Source organism: Gobius niger (assembly GCF_951799975.1).
Source record: "Gobius niger genome assembly, chromosome: 4".
In the NCBI taxonomy this organism is placed as follows: domain Eukaryota; kingdom Metazoa; phylum Chordata; class Actinopteri; order Gobiiformes; family Gobiidae; genus Gobius; species Gobius niger.
The window spans coordinates 11,524,735-11,539,197 of record NC_136855.1 but is presented as its reverse complement, the minus strand read 5'-3'; the positions used below and the strand labels follow the sequence as shown (position 1 = coordinate 11,539,197).

The window sequence follows — 14,463 nt, the reverse complement described above, 5'->3', positions numbered from 1 at the left end:
CACGTTTTTGACTCTTTTTCAAGAAGCTTTTAGATTTGGATAATGACGAACTGGAGAAAATGGGCTCAGTTCAGGTGGGCAGTAAGAGGTTAATCAAAGAATGGATTTGAATGAAGGCCTAATCGATCTAAATCTAATATTTTGGCAGTCAACATCACCATGGAAACGAGCAGGAGACGTCCCGCCCCCAGTAGAGTTACTGTCAGGTCTGAGTTCATTTTTTTTTTTTCATTTTTCAACAGTAAATAAATCTAATAAAATAAATGTATTTTTGTCTATTTGTTGGGTCAAATGTTACGTGGTGTGGCTTTAAAAGCAAACTGGACTCAACAGGAAACTTTTAAGCAAAAATTAATGACTGTTTGTCCAAAGAAATTAGATTTACACCTGTTGAAATCAAACTGAATGCTTTGTAATGACATTGAAGGCTTAACTTCAGTAATGACAAGGACTCGCAGGAACCCTGTATGTGTGCTGGTATAGTACAGCCTGTGAACAGACCTGGACCATCATGAGGGTCTTGCTGTCCCCGCTCAGACTGTCCTGCAGCAGGTAGGTGAGGCGCGAGTTCCTGAACGGGACGTGGGCGTGTTTGCCGCGCAGCGCGTTGATGACGTCGCCGAGCGCCGACAGAGACTTGTTGATGCACTGGGCCTCTCGGAGCCGGCTGCCCTCCGCTCCAGACTTACTGATGCGCTCCGAGCCCGCCAGGTCCACCAGGTTCAGTTTACCTACGGGACCACAGGTAAAAAGTTGCATAATGCACCTTTAAGTAGACTCTAAAGTGCTTTTATTAATACAAACAGTGCTGGTGCGTTTCCTCAGGAGGCTGAAGTGCATTAGTATGTGCCGTACCTTGCGTGTGCGTGTTGGTGGTGCCGTTGTAGCCGGTCACGGTGATGATGAGCAGCGCGTGAGAGCGAGAGCTGTGTTCGTTCAAGTTGGTGCAGGCCGTGGCTCTGTTCATGTGACCCAGCTCAAATACCTGCAGCACAACATCACAAATACATTAAGCTATTACAGTATCAGATCAAGGCCACACACTGCAGGTGAAAAGGGAAATAAAATTAAGCTTGGAGGTGCATTTTTACAGAACGTTATGGACATAAATTGCCCAAAATATATTGCAGGTCATTTTATGCTCTCATACAAAAAGAGGAAGAAACCATTGACAAAGTTGCCTATATTTTCAATGATTAATTAATAGTGGATAAAACCATTTATGTTTCTATTTTGTTGACGGGGAATTTTAAGTTTTTGAATGAGCTAACAGTGGGGGAAAAGTGTGTAAAAAGTTCAACAAATAAGGCTGGAAATTCGAAAAATCCTTCTGAGAAAAACTTCAAATTTGATGTCTGTATGCGCAACAAAATTTCCTATATGATTCTGTGGAGAAACATTGAACCAGTGCAAGAAACAACCCCCACCTTAACTGACCACATGACTCCAGTTCAGCTTTAAGCAAATCTAAAAACTTCTTGGAAAAAAGCATCACAATGGTGACAAAAATGAGGGAAACGAGGACAAAAAGGAATCAAAAAAGGCAACAAAAAAAGTGTTGAAAAGGGCAACAAAATGTTACAAAAGAGGTAAAAGTTAAGATCAGTTACGTTACACTGGCCTATAGACAGTGAGCTCTCCAGTCAAGAAGCTTTTAGATTTGGGTGAAGCCGAACTGGAGGTAATGTGGTCGGTGAAGGTTGGGGTTAAGAGGTTAAACACCTTTAAGTGAAGATCAGGCAATTCATTTGATTTCTAAATTTTCTAAATCTAAATGAGCACTAATCCAGGGATGAAAACAAAGACTTAAGGCTCATTCATACTTCACAAGACGCAAGTGCAAGAAGTTTTTGCTTCTTGTGAAATATAAATGAGCCTTAAAACAACAACTGCAGCGGAACTAAACCAAGAGGAAACCAGGAAATCAAGAGCAAACATGAATATAAAGCCATGAACAAATCCGTTACCCTGTTAATATCCTGAGGACTGTCTACTGTGAACTTGGTGAGTCCCGGGACGTAGAGCTGTCCACTGCCGTCGGGGTGCATCTTTATGTCCAACTTCTCACTCGGACTGTCCCCCAGTAAATCCCTGTGGGAGAAAACACTTGGGTTCATTCTTCTCTCCTTCAAATCTAAATAAATGGATATGAAAGACAAAGCATAGTGCAAATCTTTGTGTCTTTGTGGCTGTCCTGGTGCTTCTTTCTATTCCTACAGACTTCTGCATATCTCATTTCACACACATCGATCTCCCTGTTTTGCTTCGAAAACATCTTGTAATAAAATGTGTGTTTTATGTCCATGAATGAATGCGGATCAACGATTCACGCAAAGCCCGTGAAATGCCGATGTTCCCTGTGCCCTGGACTACACGCTTCCCATTTGCGATATAAACAAAATGTCCCAGATGATCCGCTCTGCAAATGTACACAGTGTCCAAGACTGAATGTTTGAGAAGCAGCACAAGATTAAAAAAACTATAGATAATCTAAGAGTCTCAGAGTGAGAAGGGCAAGATTAGCTGTTTAAACTGTGCACTTCCTGGTTCCAGATGTGCCCCTGCTGATGCTACGGGGATTTACAGATGCTGCCGGTGACGTAACGAGATGACAGATGTGAAACAGATGTCTGCAAATTTATGTAACTACTGCTTTTGGGATGATCGTTGTAAAAAAAAAAAAAAAAAAATAGCACAGGCCTCGCAACCCACTAGACCCGTTAAGACGACTGAGCAGCTTAAAACATGGGATGAAAACTGGTCTCTCTCTGGGAAACATTTTGGGCCATCAAAGACCGAACCAATTAATATCTCGGTGTTTCTGAGCCTCACCTCAGGATCTCGTTGTAGATCTCCACCATGCTCACAGAGATCTTATAGTCCCAGTCCGTCTTCTCCGTCACCTCGTAGAACAGCAGCTGCAGCGCGCGCTGGTTTATGCCGGGGTTCTCTGGTACACCCTGAAAGAGATCGAGAAATTACTGAAAAGGGGGGTTTAGAGTCTGTAGGAGCTACTGCAGTGGTGAAATCATTGCATTAGTGGAGCAATTTTGAGAAAAGGTGCTCTGTGCAAGAAAATTTCTCCGGTCTTTTGTACGGGTGGCTTTTTTTAATTCTCTGACATGGAAACTAACATGCCAAGGGAGAAAACTAGCAAAAAATCTCCACATAGACCACAGTGTGAAAAACATCATAATAGCGTTGGTTACCTCCATGGTGTACGTTTTCCCGGACCCTGTTTGTCCGTAGGCGAAGATACAGACGTTAAAGCCATCGATACAGGAAGTGACCAGGGACTGCACTTCCTGGAACACCTGGTCCACCAATCAGAGCAGAGAGGAAATGGGATGAATGAATGATTTAAGGTAAACAATTGTGCTCCAAGTAAAAGTGTCCCACTGACCTCCTCCTGTGTGGACTTGGGCGGGAAAACCCTGTCCAGTTCGAAGGTCATGACCTTGCCCTTGTTGGAGAGGTAGAGGATGGAGTCGTCGTCCGAGTCGAAGCTGAGCATGGTTTTAGCGTCGGCGGAGTCCTGCTCCTCCTGACTGACCGGGCGCACGCGGCAGAACACGCGGATGTTTCCTAAAATGTCAGGACGATTAGACCTAAAACATTTATGTTCCTGAGTGACCAAGAATTTAAATAAGTGGGGAATTGTATCTATTTATTAAGTGCCCAATTTTGCGGTTTAAACATGGACAAGTCAAAAGAGGTCCAGGATTTGTGTTTAGTGAATACACCCATTTCAAGTAGTCTGAATGTGTGGCACCTTTGAGTCGGACCAGCTCGTTGTGGCATTTCTTCCTCAGGTTCATCTCTCGTTTGTATTTGCGCAGCAGGTCCTGGTTGGTGCTGCTCACTTCGCTGATCACCTGACAGATCTACAACACAAAACCACTCGCGTTTAGCCCAAAACGTCTTTCTTTTTTCTAACACTTGTAAACGTCTCCAACGCACCTCCTGCTTGGCCTCCGTGATGGCCTTGTCCAGCATGAAGGGGAACTCCTGGACCTGCCTCTTTAGGCTGTTGTAGTCACTGGTCAGAGTCCTCAGAGCCGGCTGCAGACTCAGCAAGTTCATGCGCACTCCTGAGGTCACAATGAAGAACATTGAGAACATTGAGCAAAAGTTCACAAGTCCTCGGTTTGACACTGTTTTGATGGAAAAACAAATGTATTTTATGGGTTTGGTTTAAATACGTTTAGTAAAATATCACAACAACGGCCTTATTATTGGTAGCCGACGAACTTCATCTTTAATGTAGCCCATGTATGGTAGAACTGTTGTGCAACAAGTCCCCAAGTGCTTCAGTAAACAGGGCAACAGCAGGTCCCTACTGGGCCACAGTATCTCTGTTTACATACTTGGAAGACAGAGATGTGAAGTTACATGTACCAATCAGATATGTAAAAAAAGTTGCTTCCTAAATTAGTACTGCTTTAAGCACTTTGAAGTCATTTATCCAAGTAACTCCTGCCCCTTGAGGCCATAAGCACCACTGCAGGTGTAGCATGTTGCATTTTTTTCACTCAAACTTGGCTGTAAACACAGTTTAAGTGGCGCTAGCCCGCAGTTAGCTTTGCCCGTTAGGCTGTTAGCTTCTTCTTTGTGATTCCATTAGAGTGTATTATTGCTCCGACCGGTAGGCAGGAAAGCTGCAATTGAGGCTAAAGAAAATAAGCTGAAGGCATCTAGTCCCGATTGAAACTGTTGTGCACTCTGAATCTCTGACTGAACGTGCATCGCGTTTAGTAACTATTCCGCTCACTTTGGTCATAAGGGGAAGATGGTACTAAAAAGAGCCAGGTCCAAAGTTTATGCAAAGGTCGACCACTAATTTTTTTTCTACGGCCGATGCCAAATGTCAGGGATTTTTAATGGCTGATTTTTCTAAATGTCTGGTCTATAAATCGTGTAAAAACATAAATACTTGGTCACTCCAGCAGTGGCCAATTTTATTTCATCACTAAGCAATTCAATCATAGTTTCTGTCCCAGCCCTAGTTAGCTGCTGTTAGCATTAGCATACTAACGCAATGATTGAATTCTCCATATTGACCGATTTTTAGTTGGTGAAACTTGTGTTTTTGTTTAACAAACTTGTCGCTAGTTTCATTGTGATGTTTCTCTGTTCCCTAAATATCGGCCCGATATATCGGTCGACCTCTTGTTTACACCAAGTGAAAATTTGTGAAAGCTGGTTAAATATGTGTAAATATGTCTGTAGTTAGAATAAGTGAAAAAAGCGGATACATTTTTATTAAACAAACTTCAAACACAGTAGTGCTGCACTGTGTTACTATCTGGCCCTTTATATACAATAATTAGATTAAAATATACTTTATTCCTGGGTTGTTTCTGACCTGCCAGGTTTTGGTGCACGGCCTTCATCTCGCTCTCCGCTCTGATAAAAGCCTCTTCGATCACACGGTTCTTCTCCTCTTCCAAATTCTGCATCTCGGCCTCCAGTCTGCCCTGGGCCCGCTCCATCTCGCCCTCGTACACCAGGATCTGTCGGGGAGAAGGAAAAGAAATCAACAAACATGGTAACAAGAGGGAAACACCCGATAATAGATAGTAAACCATTTAAGTTACCATAATCACAATGTTACAGTTTTATGAATCATATTCCTGCAGTAGTGCCATGCGATGACTGTGTGGCAGTGGAAAGTGCCACACAAATCATTTTTAAACCGTCCATTATTAGGGACAAAAATCATTTACTCGTCAAGAAACAACTTAAAAACAAACCTAAAACACAACTAGGCTAAAACCTATAAACACATGTACACAATGCACTCCATAACTTGTTTACATTAAGGTCAAATACAACAGATTATACTCGAAGTACAACGACCCGAAAGGTTCACACAAGGATAAGAGGGAGTAATGGAGGTAATGGACGTTTTACTAGGGTTGAAAAAAAGCAGGTACCGCAAAATAATCTTATATCTTTAGATCCACGTTTTGATGCTGTTGGTTTTTTCCCCATTTTTACCCCTCATTTTTTAATGTGGCATTACTAATATTTTCCCTATTAATTCCCCATTTTTCCCACAATTTGTTTTTACACAATTTTTCCTTATTTTCGCCACAATTTCCCCCCCATTTTTCCACAAATGACTCCCTATTTTTCCCACATTTTTTGACATCGGAGACCCGATATTGCAAATTTGCAGATAAGGAAACAAGCAGATTTTGAATCAGTATGAACCTTTCCTCGTATGAAGTAAACTCCAGAGCGCTTGATCGTGGAAAGATGCTGAGATTGTGGAGGCAGAACAGTCTAAACAACTGCTATTAGCTACTTTTCCTGCCACCATCAGATAAAGAAGAAAAGGATGTTGCTGCATACAGTAGAAATCTCTAAGGGATAAATACAGTATACATGAGATTATGGGAGCAGTGACACCATCAGGGAGGAGGGAAATCCACCAAGACACCACAATAATCAGACAGGTCCCAAAAGCTTTATCTTTAAATATTGTGATGTTACTCTGCAACTAATCATCTTGGATCAAATAAAACGAACAACGTGAGCTACATCTCATCACTTCTGAACTTTGTGCTGCTTTTTAATCACTACGAGTGACAGACCGCTTTGGAACCTGTAAGATTTTTGGGGTTGACATTTCTGTTTTGGGAGCGGACCTTGGACAGCCTACAAATGACCTCATTGTTGCCCACGGCTTTAGTGAGCAAAGCGAACAAGCGGCCGCGGTCTGCGTGCAGCTGGGGACAGGCGGAGAGATAATCGCAGAGTCAAAATGAGTCTGGGGGCAGAGACAGAGGATCGGACTTGCATTACTCGCTCACCTGGGTGCGTAGCTGCGTGCAGAGCCGCTGTGAGTCGTGGAGCTGCGTCTCGAGCTCCCGCAGCAGCTGCCTCTGCACAGACACCTGCTCCTGCAGCGCAGAGTTTTTACCCTGAAGCTCCGCCAGGGCTTTGTGAGAGTCCACAGACTGCACCTCCACCGTCTGGGTCACATACTGCGGACGAGAGAAGGCAGGTTAGCTTAGTCAGTTTACTGGCCAAGACACGCATTACTGAAGATGGATTCATATTCAAATAGTATTCAAACCAGAGTAAATGTAAGTAATACTACAGGCATTATGTAGCATTTTACACAAACAGTGAATCTGTAGATTGCTCTGCAAAAGTACTGCTACTGTATGTGGAACGACATGGTGGTGGCGCCGCGGTTAGCGCTCGTGCCTCACAGCAAGAAGGTCCCGGGTTTAAGGAGCCATAAATTATAACTGTCTAATGCTCGGATCCGAGTTGTTTAATCCGCTTATACTACGGTCTTATACCACTAAGAACTTAACATTTCATAACAAATGTTTTTTTCATTTACTAAATAGATAGATATGCCAAATACCGGGACTATTTTATGTGGGTTTTTAGCCGTCTGAAGGCTCGTCTGAAGGCTGCTGTGAGGATCTCCGTCAGGCTCAAGTAAAACAACATAAGCACACGCTTTAATGTAGGTCTGAAAATAATGAATAGTGCGTTAACCGTTTTCAATAGAAATGGAAAGCTCATATTCTATCAAAAGTTTGGTTTTGGATGTTGAAATGAAACCCAAAAAATCCATCTCATTCGTTCCCGTCAGTCACTCGTCGAGTCAGCAGACTCGTCACCAAACAATGGCTAATTAATTGTTTATCTGATTCAGCTGTGTTACGCGTTGCTATGGTGATGCCCGCAGCTGAGCAATTTCCCAGTGATTTAACTATCGGACTCGGTGTGCGGTTATACGGAAATAAGGCACGCCTGTTAGTTTTGGAATTTTCACTGATTGTGGAATAAGTAAGAAATAAACGTGTGTACGATATACACAGATGATGTAAGTCTTTGTATCTGTCATTTCAAGAACTAAAGTAGACATTTCATGAACATGGGGCTTAAAAATAGACTTAAAAACATTATTTTGGGGCCTAAACACTGATATTACATGTTTTATAATTTAGTATCGGTAAGAATTAAACAGTAACAATGAAATACAGACCTAGAGCTGGTGAAGACTTTGCCTGAGGCTCCTCCTGCTGGCAGCTTTGGGAATAACTTCTTTAAAGAGCTTCCATTTTAATTTACAAAACGGAGATAGCGGTTTAAATAATAAATAAATACTACTCCAGGTTGATTTTACACGATCTGCCTCCATTATGACAAAACCTGACTAAATTGTCCATCACTCAGAACTGAACCAGGACTGAAGAAACATCAGCATCAGAGGAATGAGCTCCCTCACCTTGACTCTCGGTGGCGCCGTGGCCTGCCGGTTCAGCTCCTCCTCGCACTCCTGTATGCGGCGGCTCAGTCTGCCCTCGGCCTCGGTCTGGCAGCGCTCGGACTCCTGCAGCTGTCTGGTGGCCTGGTCCAGCTCGCGGTGAAGACCCTCCACTTTCGAGCTCTTCTCCTGGACCTCCAGCTCCAGCTCGGCCAGGCGGCGCTCCCTCTGCCGCGCCTGGTTCTCCCAGCGGGACACCTCCCTCTGAAGGGTCTCAGCATTCTGCCAAACACAGGGCAAAGTTTGTTGTCCTTGATACGGGTTTAGGTAGAGCTCACAAGTCAAGAGATATTCTGCGACTTATTGTGCAGCTTTATTAGAGGAAGTCAGAAAATGCTCGTCCGGGCGTTTCTACCTGGCTGTGGGGGCAGTTGGGGCAGTTTTCGGAGGCGGAGTCGGAGCTCTTGCATGTTTTCAGCTCCTGCTTCAGACGCTGGTTCTCGACCACCAGCCGCTCCAACTGCTTCTCCAGGTCTGTCGCCCCCTACAGGACAAACGTGTGCAACACTTAATACTCCATTGTTGTGTCTGAAAATGTTACATAACAGTTACATAACAGTTAGAGCGAGACAGATCAATACTGGCAGCACAATGACTAAATGTATTGACTGGTTTGTCAACGCTATGCAGTAACATTGTGACAGTAAGACAAACAGAACATACATGCACATACAGACTTTTTTGCTGCATTAGATAAATCTAATACATAATTTCTCCAGACAACAATACAACAACAAAAAAGACGATTACGTCCATGAAGGCTCTCATCCAGGAATTTTCCATCTAAATTAAGCTTGAAACATTGTCGACGGGCCTGGGTTGATCGAGTAGAGGACCTTTCGCTGCCATCTTCAGAAACTCTGCCACTTGTAATGACATTTTCTTGAACATTGCATTGAACTTCTGTAGGGCTTTGGCATTTAATAAAATTTTAATCTAATCAAGATTTTAATAACGGTCGATCTCACTGGCGTGGTGTGTTTTAATCGACAGAACAAACACCTGGGACGGGGCAGCTTGTTTACAAAGGGAAAGCGGCCATAACAACTCCAGTGGATATGGATCGTTTTAACAAAGCTGGGTAATACAGCAAACCTACTTATTCTATGAAAAAAGTGGTGAGGGGGTGATACGGGGATGTTGTGTACTCTCAGGTTTAGAGGGGTTTTCCCAGAGTTGGCACACTTTCGAGTTCGACCACAGCATCTGTTTACTTACTGGTGCAGGAAAGACCACATTTATTGTTTTTATGACCAAAACAAACAAAAACAAATCAAAAATCGAGATCAATATGGGGAAAATAATCATGATTATTTTGTTTCCAAAATCGCCCAGCCCTAGATATTTGTTTTCATGTTTGGTGCAGGCCTTTTTTTTAAAAAATATTCATTTATTACGGACATCACATCACATGTACAACAAAGAAGTCATACATTTGAATCATACATCATTCATTTTGTTATTTATGAGAACAATGTTGGGTGGACTTTAAGTAGTTTCATAATTTCATCTGAAATTTGGTATCGTTTGTTGTAATTTTAAGTCTGTTGGTAGTTTGTTCCAGAGCCTGGCCCCGACTGCAGAGAAGGCAGAGAGACCAAGGCTTGATCTAAACATTGGAACAATACAATGCAATTACCATTGGTTACATCTCTTGTAGTAGCTCTGTTGGTACAGTTTATATGCACGGCTAATTCTGAATGTGGGAGTGAATCAGGCACTTGAAAAATAGTTTAAGAGTGTTAAATTAATAAAGTTCTCAAAATTAAAAAATGTCTACTTGTGTATAATTTGAATTAATTAAATTAGTAATCTGAATTAAACCAACCTAGTCGATAATAAAGTGTAAATCTCTCATACAAAAGTTCATGCAGTAGCTGAGACACATTTACTGTGAAAACTGCCACACGACTCTCGGACTGAAGTGGATGAACCGATTAAAGACAATGGCAGGGGGTGGGCAGGAAAGAGCATCCTGTGAAGAGCCAATTGTCGTGCCGCGCTTTTACATTGTGCGGTTTTGACAAGACGGATGTGGCCGCTTCTTCTTTTGGCCGTTCTCTACACGTGTTCAGCAACTGCAGCCACATTTGCTGGTGTCGATGTCCCAGCTGCTTGTGCGGGATGGGTCATGGAGTGAATGAGTGTAGAGAATGTGTGTATTGAGTAACTAGGACATGACAATCACAGCAGCATGTCTGTTTTATAAAGGATGGTTTGGCTACATATCCTTTATCAGAAGCCTCGACATATAACGGGGGTTGTGGCTTTCATATAAAAAGTGATATATCCAAGCGCTCATTTTTAACTAGCTCCTTCTGGCATATGCTTTTATCAAGCACCGCTGGGACCCGCTTTCTCCTTCCCAAGTTCCCCTTGCAGATATTCTTTCCCGTGACCCGCTTCGCAGCTCTAGACGCGACACACTTTCACCGCGGCTTCGTTTTTGTTTTTTTTTCCCTCCCCCAGAGTTCTTCAGGAATGCAGCTCTTACCAGTTCCGAGCGCAGTCTCTCCACCTCCTGGGTCTGATCCAGCAGCTTCTCCTCCAGCTCCTCCACCTGCAAAACAAAACCGACATGTGCATTCAACGATAAGCAATACCAGAAACACAAAGACGTATTATGAGGTTTGGGCGGGGATTTTGAACTGTCAGTCATAAATGAATTGATGTGAGAATATTCGTATTGCCCTGCAGGCATATGGCAAGTTCAAGAGCAACATATCTATTAAAATGTTCTGTATCACAAACATTGGAGAGTCTGCTTAAAGGGTGCATGGAGTAAACAGAAAGCCGGACACAACGGGAAAACTTTGAGAGAAAATATCTGTAAAGTGACATATTTACAGGAACTGAGTGTGTGTTTTTGGATAGGGCTGGGCACCGTTACATTTCTTTCCATACCAGTTTAATGACACTTGGTTTTCGATACCGATTCATGATACTAAAATATTTGTCATCTAGAACCAGAAACCAAAACAATAATGAGTGGAAGATCTGCAAATTTACAATATCGGGTTCATCTCCAATCTCGGGAAATGATTTTGAGGAAAAGTTGGGGGAAATTGTGGCAAAAATGGGGGTAGAAATGTGTAAAAACTGAAAAAGAAATGGGGTAAAAATAGGAGAAATATTAGTAATAAAAAATTGGCAAAAATTAGCGAAAAAAATTGGGAAAGTAAGAAAAAAATGGGGAAAAATGGGGCAAACATTGGGCAAAAACATTTGGGGAAAAAATCCTTTATTTGAGCTGAAACAACCAAGTCACTTCCTTTAATGCTGTCCCTGGAGAAACAGTATCAAAACATGGATCTAAAAATAAGACTTTTTTTGGTGTCTGCTTTCAAAACTTAACGGTACCCAGCCCTAGTTTTGGACCATATTTTTTGTATTATTTGTGTAAAAAAAACAGTCAGTCACTGTCACCATTTAAAGTAATTTAGAGCCTGTTGGAACAAATGTAGTGTTTTATGGTCTTAATTCTTTCAATGTGACTTATAATGCCCCACAGAAACCCTTTAACACCAATTGACTCAAATCATAACAACGCTGCCCAAGAAGAGACTTCCTGTTTCGATCCAGCACACCAAAATAAAAGCACACGGCTCGTCTCATTGATTAGTTCAACAGGCACTTGCAACACTACAAGAATATAATTAAATACACACATTTTAAGTGTTTTGTCTGTTAATAGTTAGGCAGAAAGAAAGTTGAACTAATGAACTGCTGAACTAATGAATAAGACGGTGCTTTTATTTTGGCGTGCTGGATCGAAACAGGAAGTCACTTCTTGGGCGGCGTTGTTATGATTTGAAGTTATGCACAGAGTCAATCGAAATGTGCGTTTTCAATGATGCATTTACTGAACACAAAATGTATCACAACGTATTCATAAATAACGTTTTGTCGTAAAAGGAAATAATTTGGCAACAAAAAAACAGAGGGATTAACCTAAACCCTCAAAAACATCTCAACTGTAAATCAACATAATTTCAGGCGCCATCCATTTTAAGATGTTAAAGTTTTATTCGGAGTCAGCGCTCAGGACAACAACATCAAGTCACAGCTGCAGTGTAAAGCAGAGAACAAGGGAGTGTTTAATGTTTTTATTAGATCAGTGAAACCGAGCAGTCACTGTGATGTTTCACACGGCTCTGAACAGACTGAACAGACTGAACAGACTGAACAGACTGAACAGACTGGGAGTTTAAAATAGACTCCGTCACCGTCACTTCTATCTGAGGAACATCAGGCTGGCGTTTGGTGCAGGTGGAAGCCATGACGCTTCTTATGTAATTCTAGGGTGAACCAAATAGATTTAATGAAGAATAAATAAAGCTCGACAATCTGATGTTTGCTTTTCATATGTTTTGCTCCAGCGCAGAAATAAATAAATGACTGTGCATTAAGTTTGACGTGTGAGTTGTTTTGCAGTTTGTGCATTGAACGGCTCATCCTGTTTGGGACAGACCTGTGTGCGCAGCCGGCTCACGAGCTGCTCCTCCTCTGGACTGGGACTGACCACAGACTCACTGTGCTCCGACAGCGGGACACCTGCGGCCAGAGGACAGACATGTTTAGTTAGAGGCTAAATAATGAATAATAGGTAAATGTTAAACAAAGGAGGAAGGTAGTTTGCAATATTGATTTAATCTGTTTTTAGGGCATGAGCGTTCAGTTTTAGTTGAGTCCATTGAGATGGTGTTTGTTAAAGCCGTACTAAGTAACTCTTGCCCCTAGAGGCCATAAGCGCCACTGCAGGTGTCGTAGCATGTTGCGATTTTTGCGGGTTTTTTCTCATTAATTGCCCGTGAGAGTAAATACTACGCTGACAGAAAAGACAAAGGGAGAGAGGGATATTGTACATCCAATTATCCAATGTAAATCATTTTGTTCACTCAAACTTGGCTGTAAATACTGTTTAAGTGGTGCTAGCCCGCTGTTAGCTTTGCCTGTTAGCCTGTTCGCTTCTTCTTCGTGATTCCATTAGTGTGTATTGGGGCTCCGGTTTGGTGGCAGTCAAGTTGCAATTGTGGTTTTCTGGCCAGAGAGACCAGAGGGAGATAAAAGACCCTCCGATCATTACCCCCAGAAGGACTACGGAAAAGATTTATTAAGGTGACAAGTTACTTAGTACTGCTTTAAGCTTGGTAGTAGCATATATACTTTAATTACATACCAAAGAATCAAATTAGGAACAATCTGTTACATTGTGGAAACGGTAACAAGGGATATTTAGATTTGTTATTAGAGGTGATATATTGTCTACAAGATAATATCGACATTGCTGTTGGGAAGATATGCAAATTTATAATATCAAGTTTGCCTCCAATGTCATGTGGAAAATAATTGGAGAAATGGGGGGAAAATAGCGGAAAAGGGGGGGAATAAATCAAAGAAAAATGGGGAACGTTTTTTTTCTACCCTATTGTAGTCAAATCGCGACAATTATTTTTTGAGCAATAATGCAATGGAAATGAAAATGTTTGCAGCACATTTCTGTATTTTTGCAAAAATATCACTTCATCATCATTATCGACAACATTTTTGTCAATATTGGCCAGCCCTATTTGTTACATATTTATTCCTCCTAATTGTCAACATTCAACAAATCTTGCATCTTCTACTTTATTATGTTGGACTCTGCCTGAACTGCTCACCGTTACAGCGGGCTGGTGGAGGAGAGTCTTTCAGTGGATCAGTGGTTTTCCCCTCAGAGTTTTGCTGCTGCAGCTGCTGCAACAGAAGGTGCCGAGTGACTTCTTCGGAGCGCAGCCGGGTCTGGAACTCGCACACCTTCTCCTGAAGAGTCTGAGGCAAACAGGCACAACAGTATGATATATCGCCACAAAGCGTACGTTTGATCTAAAGGACACGCAGGGAGTGCCTACTCTTTATTGCAGATGTTTTGACATGGCTTTTAGAGGGAGCTAGTCACAGAACGAGTGCTAAAAAGAAAAGCTTTTAACAAAGTAGAAAATGGAGGGACTGGGAAAAGAACAGGCTAGGAGGAGAAATGAAGAGGTTTTTACATAGGCTGAAGTCCACAGACAAGACCAGGTGACTTTCTGAGAGCAGCAGAGTGAACGGAGAGACGTCGGACGAGACAATGAGACAAAGAGTCATGTGACGATAATGACGACAAAATGCACAGATTAGCCAATGGT

At 42.2% G+C, this 14,463-nt stretch overlaps 1 protein-coding gene across 4 annotated transcripts in view; it reads right to left on the bottom strand.

Moving 5' to 3' along the window:
- The window catches only part of kifc3 (kinesin family member C3), a 59,052-nt gene that overhangs the window by 7,115 nt on the left and 37,474 nt on the right, over window positions 1-14,463 (bottom strand). For all 4 annotated transcript variants that reach the window (XM_079555024.1, XM_079555023.1, XM_079555025.1 and 1 more), the window contains exons 4-18: window positions 13,957-14,107; window positions 12,768-12,850; window positions 10,791-10,856; window positions 8,652-8,780; window positions 8,258-8,518; window positions 6,819-6,992; window positions 5,366-5,513; window positions 3,961-4,091; window positions 3,773-3,884; window positions 3,404-3,585; window positions 3,210-3,314; window positions 2,833-2,960; window positions 1,968-2,091; window positions 856-985; window positions 502-731 (exon numbers count right to left, since the gene is read on the bottom strand). In XM_079555024.1, coding sequence (XP_079411150.1) covers window positions 502-731; window positions 856-985; window positions 1,968-2,091; window positions 2,833-2,960; window positions 3,210-3,314; window positions 3,404-3,585; window positions 3,773-3,884; window positions 3,961-4,091; window positions 5,366-5,513; window positions 6,819-6,992; window positions 8,258-8,518; window positions 8,652-8,780; window positions 10,791-10,856; window positions 12,768-12,850; window positions 13,957-14,107 — 2,154 coding nt within the window. The remainder of the gene's footprint in view (window positions 1-501; window positions 732-855; window positions 986-1,967; window positions 2,092-2,832; window positions 2,961-3,209; window positions 3,315-3,403; window positions 3,586-3,772; window positions 3,885-3,960; window positions 4,092-5,365; window positions 5,514-6,818; window positions 6,993-8,257; window positions 8,519-8,651; window positions 8,781-10,790; window positions 10,857-12,767; window positions 12,851-13,956; window positions 14,108-14,463) is intronic.